Raw genomic sequence first — 9,072 nt, 5'->3', positions numbered from 1 at the left:
CCGCCGGTAGGGATGCAGCTGTCGAGGTTGCTGGTGGGGGCGGTGGCAGCAGCGGCGCTGGAGGCGAGGCAGGCAAAGACCAAGGCGGCGCTCATGGTGATCTTGTTGAAGAGCGAGGGGGAAGCTGCTGGGCGAGAAGATAAGCCGGAGATGGGATGGAAAGGGTGGAACACAATGCGTTAGCAGTGCGGCTTGGGCGAGAGAGCGCCTGTGACGAAGGAACGTCGCCAACCGAGGCAGACCGATCAATGACCTCCTCCCTCCCTCCCTCCCGAAAGCAGCACAACCGCCCTTACCGAAAGAAAGAGGGGCAGACTGGCGAGGATGCATGGTGGCAGCTTCAGGAACCTTGGAGTAGGCAGACATGGCGATCAAGTATGTACACTGGAAGAACAGAGTATACAAGGCGTGCGATATAGTACAGTGCGGAGCGCAAGAGGCGGCGTTCAGAAGATCGGTGGGAATCCGAATGAGGTGTAAGCGGGGGAAGCGAGCGAGCGGGGCCGTATTTATGGCCGAGGGCCAGGCCAATTTTTTTTTCTTGACCTGTCGCGATGGCCTTGGAGATGGTCGGGTTGCGGACAGCCAGCCCAAGGCCGGCGGGATGGCAGGCCGGTCATCCGCGCACAGAGGCGGGTGCTTTGTTTGCGGCCCTGCCTCGACGCGCCGACACGGCTGGCGACAAAACGTGCGCGGAGGCATATCTGTTGAACGCGGCAGTGTCGGGCAGGCCGCGTATTGCTTGTTGCGTGCCGTGGTAACAGTGCGCTGGCGTGTGCGTGGTTGTTGGCGAGGTCGGTGGGGGTCGTCGGTGGGGGTCGTCGGTGGGAAAGCGACGCAAATCAACGGCATCGACAACAATGCCGCGGCGAAGAGGGCGAGGTGCGAGCGCATGCCAGGACTCTGATGGCAGGCCTGATGGCAGGCCTGATGGCAGAGCCGATCGTAGAACCGATGGCAGGATCGCAGACGGCCGGGCCAGGAGCCGCTCTTCTGCCGCTGCCGCCAGGCGCACCAAGTGCCCGGCGCGTCGGGCGAGCGCTGCGCGGATTGGCTGCCGCGGCTGCACCAGTTCTGTGGCGCCAGGGCGGCCGCAGCGGCGATTGTCGCTGTTTGGGATCCACGCGGCATGACATCAACTGCTGTTGTCTGGCTGGCACAACAACACTTCACTCCACATCACAGTGTCTCACGCCACCGCGCCCGCCGCTGGCCGCTCCGCTCGCACGTGGCAGCCCGCGGCCTTGTGCCCGGTCCGCGTCCCTGCGCGTCCGTGCCACCGCGCCCCAGCCACTCGCCGTGCCTCTGCGGGGTCCCGCCCCGGTCGCGCGTCCTGCCTCGGGTCGACAGCCGCGCGCGACTTTTGCGTGCCGGGCTGGCGCGTTGGGGCATGCGCAGCCGCGCAGCACCATCCTGCCTGGCCGACCCCCTTGCCGATGCTTGTGCATGGGGGGTCACCATGATTGCGGCGGGGGTGGTGGTGGTCTTTTGCATGACGGCAACAGCCACTCCTCGTGCATCTCTGTCTGCGACGGGCATCGTCGGCGCACCACACGGTTCATCGGCTCGCTCTGCAAGGCCGGACGCATCGGTTCCATTCATCCCACTCCCACTCCCTGGCAAACCATCGCATTCAGCGGGTCTATATTTCGCGCGTTCTGTCACATGGCGCACCCCAAGCGGCGCCATCTGGGGACACCAGAGCTCCAAAGTAACGCTGGAGGAGTTCCTGTCCAACAGCCGCTCGAAGCCCGTCATCGGGATGTGCGGTCAGCGCAGGGACGCGATAGATGGGATGGGTTGCGATCTTGGTGCGGCGTTTGGAGCATGAGGACAGGCTCGTTCCGGACTCAGTTCCAGGCGGCCTCGGTGTTCTTGACGACGACCTCGTGGCCGTTCAGGGAGCTTCTCTCGACGAGCTCGCCCATCTCGATCACAGGCTCGTTGGCCTCGGCCAGGAGAGCGCGGACCTGCTCGACCTTGTCCTTGGCAACAACGAGGACCATGCCGATGCCGTTGTTGAAGGTGCGAGCCATCTCGGCTGGAGAAACGCGGAGTATGGCACGAGCACACCGGATTAGCATCCCATCCCATCCCATTCCATTCCATTCCATCATGCATCTGTCATCGCATCGTCGTCCCCTCGTCAGGTGTCGGTCTCGGCGGGCACTCACCATCAGCAACGTTGCCAGTGCGCTTCAGCCACCTGAAGACCTCAGGATAAACCCACTTGGAGGCATCGACAACGACACCAAGGTGCTTGGGCAGACTGCGAGGGATGTTGTCGATGAAGCCTCCGCCAGTGATGTGCGACATGCCCTTGATCAGGCCCTTTCGGATCGACGGCAGCAGCTGCTTCACGTAGATGCGCGTGGGCGTCAGCAGCACCTCGCCAATCGTCTTCTCGGGGGCAAACGGGCACGGCGAAAAGTAGTCCAGGCCGGCCTTGGCGATGATGTGACGGACGAGCGAGTAGCCGTTCGAGTGGACGCCCGACGACTTGAGGCCCAGCAGGACGTCACCCGCCACCATCTCGCTGAGCTTGGGCAGAACCGCATCGCGCTCGACGGCACCGACAACGAATCCAGCAATGTCGTAGTCGCCGGCCTCCAAGAGTCCAGGCATTTCCGAGGTCTCGCCTCCGACCAGGGCGCAGCCCGACTCGGCACATCCGGCAGCGACACCGGCAATAACATCCCTGGCCGTGTCCACCTCGAGCTTGCCACAGGCATAGTAGTCCAGGAAAAACAGAGGCTCACCGCCCTGCACAACGACATCGTTGACGTTCATCGCAACACAGTCGATGCCTGAGCGGAGGGAGCGCGTCCGATGCGAGGTGTCAGGGACGTCAACTTTCTCTCGGCCGTATTGCACAGATGCATCCGAGTCCCTTTGGGTCGAGTCCGGGGCCACTTACCGATGGTGTCATGCTTGCCAACAGCAAAGGCAATCTTGAGCTTGGTTCCGACACCGTCCGTGCCCGAGACCAGGACCGGGTCTCTGAAGCCGGCCGCCTTCAGGTCAAAGAGGCCGCCAAAGCCGCCAATGACGGCATCGGCACCCGAGCGGGAGGTGGACTTGACGAGAGGCTTGATCTTGTCGACGAGGAGGTTGCCAGCGTCGATGCTGACGCCAGCCTCCGCGTAGGTGGTGCCCTGGCTGTTGAGCAAGCGCGAGAGAGCCCTGGGCAGCACGATACAGGCGTCAGCCGTTCGCTCGTTCGTCACGCACATCGGCGGGATTTCGTATATGCGACTCCCAGCGTCGCGTCATTGTCTTTGGGCTTGTTCACCCCTTCCACACATCGATTTGCTCCATCGTCTGGCGCCTAAATGTGTGGTGCGCGGTCTGTGGGCGCCGCAATGTGTGCCCCTGTGTCCTGACTAGGCCACATGCCATTCCCACTGTCTCACCTGTGACCGATATCCCGGCGGTAGTGCATCTGCTCAAACTGAATCAGCGAGACGTTCTCGCGAGCAAGGTGGATGGCCTTCTCCAGAGTGTCCGCCACGGCGGTGACGGCAATGACGCGGCCACCGGCAGTGACCAGCTGGCCGTTCGAGATCGCCGTACCGGCGTGGAAGACCGAAACGTCCGGGGTGGTGCTCTGGTGGACAGTGATGGGCTTGCCCTTGGCGTAAGCATTGGGGTATCCGCCAGCGGCAACGACTACGGTGCAGGCATGCCGTTCGCTGAGGAACAGAGGAACAGAGTCCAAGCGACCCTCCGAGGCAGCCTGGGTTGGCATTGGTGAAATGGAGACAGTGGTCAGCAACACCGATGCATAGCATCACACACACTAACGGCGAGCCATGCCCTGATGGCCAGAGGTGGCTTGGGTCCAGGATTGACCAGAGCCGCATCGGTGTCGGCCGGACCATCCAATAAGCAATCCACAAGCACTCGTTGCAGCTGCATCCGCATTGGTCCTCTCCATTCACTTACAAGCAGCAGCTCGGCCAGATCACAGCGCTCCTCAAGCAGAGGCAGCACCGTCTGGACCTCGGGATCGCCGAATCGGCAGTTGAACTCGATGACCTTGGGGCCGCTGGCGGTAATCATCAGGCCAGCAAACAGGACACCGACAAAGGGGAAACCTATTGGCGAGCATTGATTGCGGTCAGCGAGTCGCAGCTACGCTCTCTGCAGCGGCAGCGCATGACCCTCGGGCACGCACTTTGCAAAGCTGGGATATGGGCGCACCTTCACGGCGCATGCCGTCAATAGAGGGCTGGAGAATCGTGCGGCGGATATCCTGCATCAGGCTCTTGGTGACGACGGGGGCGGGAGCATAGGCACCCATGCCACCAGTATTCAGACCCTGCTCGGTGTACGATTTCGAGACCCAGTCAGTCAATGTGAATCTCTGGCTTCCCCTTGATTGCCGGTGGCGCCATGCCAGCCTGCAGCGGCCCACGGATGACGCATTGCATGCTGCCGCCAAGATGCGACCGATGGCGTGTAGGCCATGAATCACCCCCCCCATTTCAAAGCGTGCAGAGTCGTTTCAAATCAGAGCGACCAGCTCTCTACGAAGCGCATGCTTGCACATGTCCTGACCTGATCGCCGTCGTTGATACGCTTGTGATCTTGGGCAGCGGGGAGGGTGACGATGGTGTATCCGTCGGTGATGGCCAGGATGCTGGCCTCCTCGCCTTCCATGCGCTCTTCAACAACAACCTCGTTGCCTGTGTCCGCAGTGTCGGTGCGTCAGTAAGCGAAGCATTCTTGGAATACTAAAGCAAGACATCTACCACACGGCGATGCAAATGCAGAATGTGGCTGGCCAAGCCAAACATTCCGTGGGGGCGAACACAACCACGCTGTTTCTCACATACCAGCAGAGCCAAAGGTATGGTCCAGCATGATGGACTTGAGGCCGGCGATGGCTTCTTCCTTGGACTCGGGAATCAGAACACCCTTGCCGGCGGCCAGACCCGAGGCTTTGATGACGACAGAGTAGGGAAGGCTCTCGATGTAAGCTTTGGCCTTCTCAAAGTCGGTGAAGTTCTGGTTATGGTGTCCAAGCGTTCATGAGAATACAGATTTCAAAGAAACACGAGCCCGAGTCAGAGATGTTGAGTAAGCAGCCGAGGCGAGCACTTGATCGAAAGCGCCAGATGCAAATCATAGGCGTGGGCAGGGCAGCTACAAGAGACAGATACAGCGGAGAGTGCCGGGCTGAGGGTGCGGCCAAGTCCCGCGCGGTTATCGATGGACGGCTTACTTGGTATCGGGCGGTGGGGATGTTGTGGCGCTTCATAAAGTCCTTCGAGAAGGCCTTGGATCCCTCGATGCGGGCAGCGGCCTGCGAGGGACCAAAACAGGGGATGCCGACTGACGACACGCCGACGACGAGGACGAGAGGGGGAATTGACGAACGGATTGCAGATCAGCAATGTTGCTTGGCGGGAGATTAGCTCCGATAATCACGACACAACGGTCTGCGATGCCTACCCTTCTTGAAAGCATCGGCGATGCCATCGACCAAGGGCTGCTCAGGACCGGGAACAACCAATCGGACCTTCAGAAGAAACCAGAGGGAAGGCAAGCAATACAGAGCCGGTCGAGTAGAGTCAGTTGGTCGGCCTGCTGGATGCTGGATGTCGGATGCTGCTCGCACTGAGCATCGGCGGCTCCACTGCGGCTGGCATAATGCGCTGGATGCAGGCATTTCATCGACGCTATCCCATCGGCAGCATTGGTCAGCCCACGGCACCCGCCCAAGCCCCCACCTGGTTCTCGACAGCAAAAGCCTTCAGCTTCTCAAAGTCTCCCGAGTCGATCGCAACGTTGACAACCTTGGAGCTGCCGGTGGCCGTTCCGCCGTTGCCTGTGGAAAGCCAGGCCGAGAGCTGAGAACACACATCGCCGTCCCACTGCTCGGTGAATAGCCGACAGAGCACGGTGCTCATGATACTGGGCCAGCCACGCGATCGCAATATCGCATCGGCCTTCATGCAACCAGGCCGTGCATCTGCACATGAAGACGCTGTGCCATGGCAACCGAGCTGTTGGCCACAGCGCCGTCAATGCACAGACCCCTCGGCACGCCGATGCACCGGGCAGGGCATGAGCACCGTCGGTCGGAACATACCTGGTGCGACGAAAATCTTGTTGACCTTGGGGCTCTTAGCGAAGGCCCAGGCCAGGGCATGTTCTCTGCCGCCGGATCCGACAACGAGGATGTTGTAGAGGGCCATCTTGGGTGCAGGTGGAGGTGCAGCTGGAGGTGCGAGTGGGGCGAGGGAGATGGCGGTGCTCCAGAGAAGTCGGATGTGCGGGTCGCTTTAACAGCGCTTGCGGTTGCGGTTGCCATTGCTATCTCCGGCGGGGATTTTTCGCGGCCCGGGCAAAAAAAACCAGTGTAACAGGGGAGCCAGCAGCTGGCTGGCCACGGTGCGTGGGAGGAGCCGGCCACAGCTGGCCAGCAGCCCATTTCCAGCCAGTCGCGCAGCCGGGCGGCACTTGGCCCACCGGGCCTGAGCTGCTGTGACAAGGCCAGCCTGGTGCCTGGGGGAGCGCCATGGCGGCTCATGAGGTCTCCATGAGTGCGCAAATCCAGCCAATTGCGGGATGCTGTCGTCGCATCAACGAGGGCGGCTGCTTTGTCGGAAGCTCATGGCGGTCGCTATCGCTGCCTGAGTCATCCCGAGGAGCCTCGCGGCCGGGTGTGTCGGTGCTGGCTGCGCTGCGAGTCTCGTCGCTGCATCGCTGCAAGTCAACGGGACGAGGGCAGCCATCTCTGACCCGGCCGATGGAGTTGCTGGGACGGCTGCATCGAGCAGGCCGAGCGAGACACATTGAACAAGTGTGCACACCGGCCGTTCAAGCGCATCACTCCGGCACTTGTGACGCACTCGGAGGCAGACCCAAGCGCTCTGTTCCCTGCGAGATTGGCAGCGGCAATGATCCGTGCAGTGCCTGCTACAGCGTCGCCAGACACTGCAATGCGTAATGATAGCGATCGGCTACATTGAACCACTGCCAGTCCGGATTCGCATCGGTCGGTGGGGGGGGGGAGCAATCGACGCTGCAACAATGATGTCGGACCCTGATCCCGCACCCTCAATCGGCGATATAAACGTAACGCCCCGCCCTCGTCAGTTAAAGCGCCATCCTTCCTCATCCAAGACCGAGCGAGCAGCAGACGAATCGCATCTCGTTTCACTGAAAAGATGGCCGAGGCATTTGTCAAGTCTACCGTCGAGGCCCACAAGGTCGTGGTGTTCAGCAAGAGCTACTGCCCGTACTGCAAGAAGGCCAAGCAGCTGCTCAGCGCCGCAGGCGTCAAGTTCCATGCTGTTGAGTTGGACACGATGTGTGAGTGATGAAGCGAGGCCTGGGAGTAAGAGATTGGCGAGCTTCGACCAGCAGCAACGGACAATAGCACCACCGCATCCTGTCCTGTGCCTTCCACTGACTAGAAAGCAATGTCTTCCATTTTCCGGTTGCCCGTCGGGATGCAATTCGCATTGTTGGGCCGGTCGTAGCCAACGGGCCTGATATCCAAGCCTACCTCGAGCAGCTCACCGGCCTCAAGGGCGTGCCGAACGTTTGGGTCAAGGGCAAGCACTTTGGAGACGACGGCGATGTCGAAGAGCATCTCGCAAAGGACAAGAGCTTCTTTGAATGATGGCGCTCGCGATATCCAGAGCGAGGCGATGGTCTGGCTTCTCTCCCGCCAGCCTCGGACAGAGGCTTGCATGCTCAATACAAGATGCAGGATGTCAGAAGGCGGCGATGCAATTCAGCGCCTCTGAGTCGGCGAGGACAGCTTCGTCAGAGCGGGAGAAATGCGCACCGCCGCGTACGAGGCCATCGCGTACGAGGCCATCGCATACGAGGCCATCGCATGAGAAATCACGGCCCAGCGGTGTGATATGCCCGAAGGAGAAAAAAAAAAAGTCGCCGCCGCGCGAACACAGCAGCAGCGCGCAGTGTCTGTGTGTCGGCGCAAACATTAGTAATCGGCCCGTCTCGTCAGCGATTTGCCGGCCGCCAGTCCCTTCGAAATCAGCCAGCAAAACCAGTTACAAATCCCGCCTGTTTGTCGCTCGGGTGGCCAGCCGAATTGTATATTTAGATCGGCCCAACGCCAGCGCCGCAAGAACTGGCTGCTGCAACCCTGTCTGCGTCCTTGCCCCTGCATCAGCATCTCTCGCCACAACAAACGCTCAGTTTTCCTCCCGGCCGTCGCCGCCGCACATCCTCCAAGGCCGCATCCGCCATCGTCCATCCACTTCTCCATCATCGGCCTCGTCAGCCCCGATGTCTCCTGAGTTCCATACCTTCTTATAGCCTGCTTCGATTCCATTCGACACTCTGTCGTTGCTTCCTTGAATCCTCTCATCCCCCTCAGCCTCGCCTCCTCTGCTGTCTCAAGTCTGTCTCTGTGCATTGCCTCATCCGCCATCCGCTTCCTGGCTTGGCCACCCTCATTGCTTCTCCCACAGCCTGTTGGCACCCGTCGCTGCACTCCTCCCATTCAAGTCCCAGTCATCTCTCAAGCGTCTCCCTCTTCACCAATTCCTGTCCTGGCCCGACTGCCCCATCAGTCCGCCAGCCGCCCTCCCTCCCTCCGTAGAATCGCTGTCGTCCGTCGGATTTGTCCATGTCATTGGACCTGATCACATACTTTTCCTGTGCCGTGTGTGGAGAATTTCTTCTGGGCCCCGTCACCCTCCCTTGCGGATACACCGTATGCAAATCATGCTTTGAATTATCATCCAAGGTCGCTCTTCGCTACAGCATCTCGGACGACCTTGGCTGCCTTGTGCCCGATGCCGCCGCCGACTCGACCCTCGTCTTCCCGATATCCTACCAGCAATGCCCCGTCGAACAGTGTCGGAAGCGCCACCTCTTGCGCATCTACAAGACCGACTGCCTCGTCGCCGCCTATCAGGAGCGCATGTTCCCGAGTGTTGTCGAAGCCCAGCGATGCATCCTCACGGGCTTGGCTGAGCTCTCCAAGATTGGGTTCGCCTCCGAGGCTGACACCGATCTCGTATCCAGCCGCCCCCTTTGGTCCGATGCCAGAAACCTGTCGCCCTTTGTCATCTCGTTCGATCC

The 9,072-nt window shown here is 60.7% G+C and overlaps 3 protein-coding genes across 3 annotated transcripts; 1 reads left to right on the top strand and 2 right to left on the bottom strand.

The window, feature by feature from the left end:
• Positions 1-616: 616 nt before the first annotated feature.
• Positions 617-1,539, bottom strand: BJ171DRAFT_471188 (uncharacterized protein; the record flags this gene model as incomplete). Its single annotated transcript, XM_053108596.1, has 2 exons — positions 617-1,074; positions 1,194-1,539. 2 exons carry the CDS (start codon positions 1,537-1,539, stop codon positions 617-619), a joined length of 804 nt encoding a protein of 267 aa, XP_052970911.1.
• Positions 1,540-1,627: 88 nt separating this feature from the next.
• BJ171DRAFT_595289 (phosphoribosylglycinamide synthetase) lies at positions 1,628-6,489 on the bottom strand. Its single transcript, XM_053114586.1, has 12 exons — positions 6,098-6,489; positions 5,736-5,833; positions 5,458-5,524; positions 5,228-5,337; positions 4,839-5,010; positions 4,561-4,688; positions 4,204-4,321; positions 3,946-4,097; positions 3,414-3,736; positions 2,918-3,183; positions 2,175-2,807; positions 1,628-2,041 (listed from the first exon to the last, which is right to left on the bottom strand). The coding sequence occupies exons 1-12, from the start codon at positions 6,201-6,203 to the stop codon at positions 1,851-1,853; spliced, it is 2,364 nt and encodes a 787-aa protein (XP_052970910.1). The 5' UTR covers positions 6,204-6,489; the 3' UTR covers positions 1,628-1,850.
• Positions 6,490-7,178: 689 nt separating this feature from the next.
• BJ171DRAFT_577180 (thioredoxin-like protein) lies at positions 7,179-7,636 on the top strand (the record flags this gene model as incomplete). Its single annotated transcript, XM_053113791.1, has 2 exons — positions 7,179-7,323; positions 7,494-7,636. The coding sequence occupies 2 exons, from the start codon at positions 7,179-7,181 to the stop codon at positions 7,634-7,636; spliced, it is 288 nt and encodes a 95-aa protein (XP_052970909.1).
• Positions 7,637-9,072: the final 1,436 nt, after the last annotated feature.

The sequence above is a fragment of the Polychytrium aggregatum genome (assembly GCF_025602895.1).
Source record: "Polychytrium aggregatum strain JEL109 chromosome Unknown BJ171scaffold_3, whole genome shotgun sequence".
Lineage (NCBI taxonomy): Eukaryota > Fungi > Chytridiomycota > Chytridiomycetes > Polychytriales > Polychytrium > Polychytrium aggregatum.
Note: the sequence above shows the minus strand (reverse complement) of the source record. Positions and strands in the feature narration are given on the sequence as shown.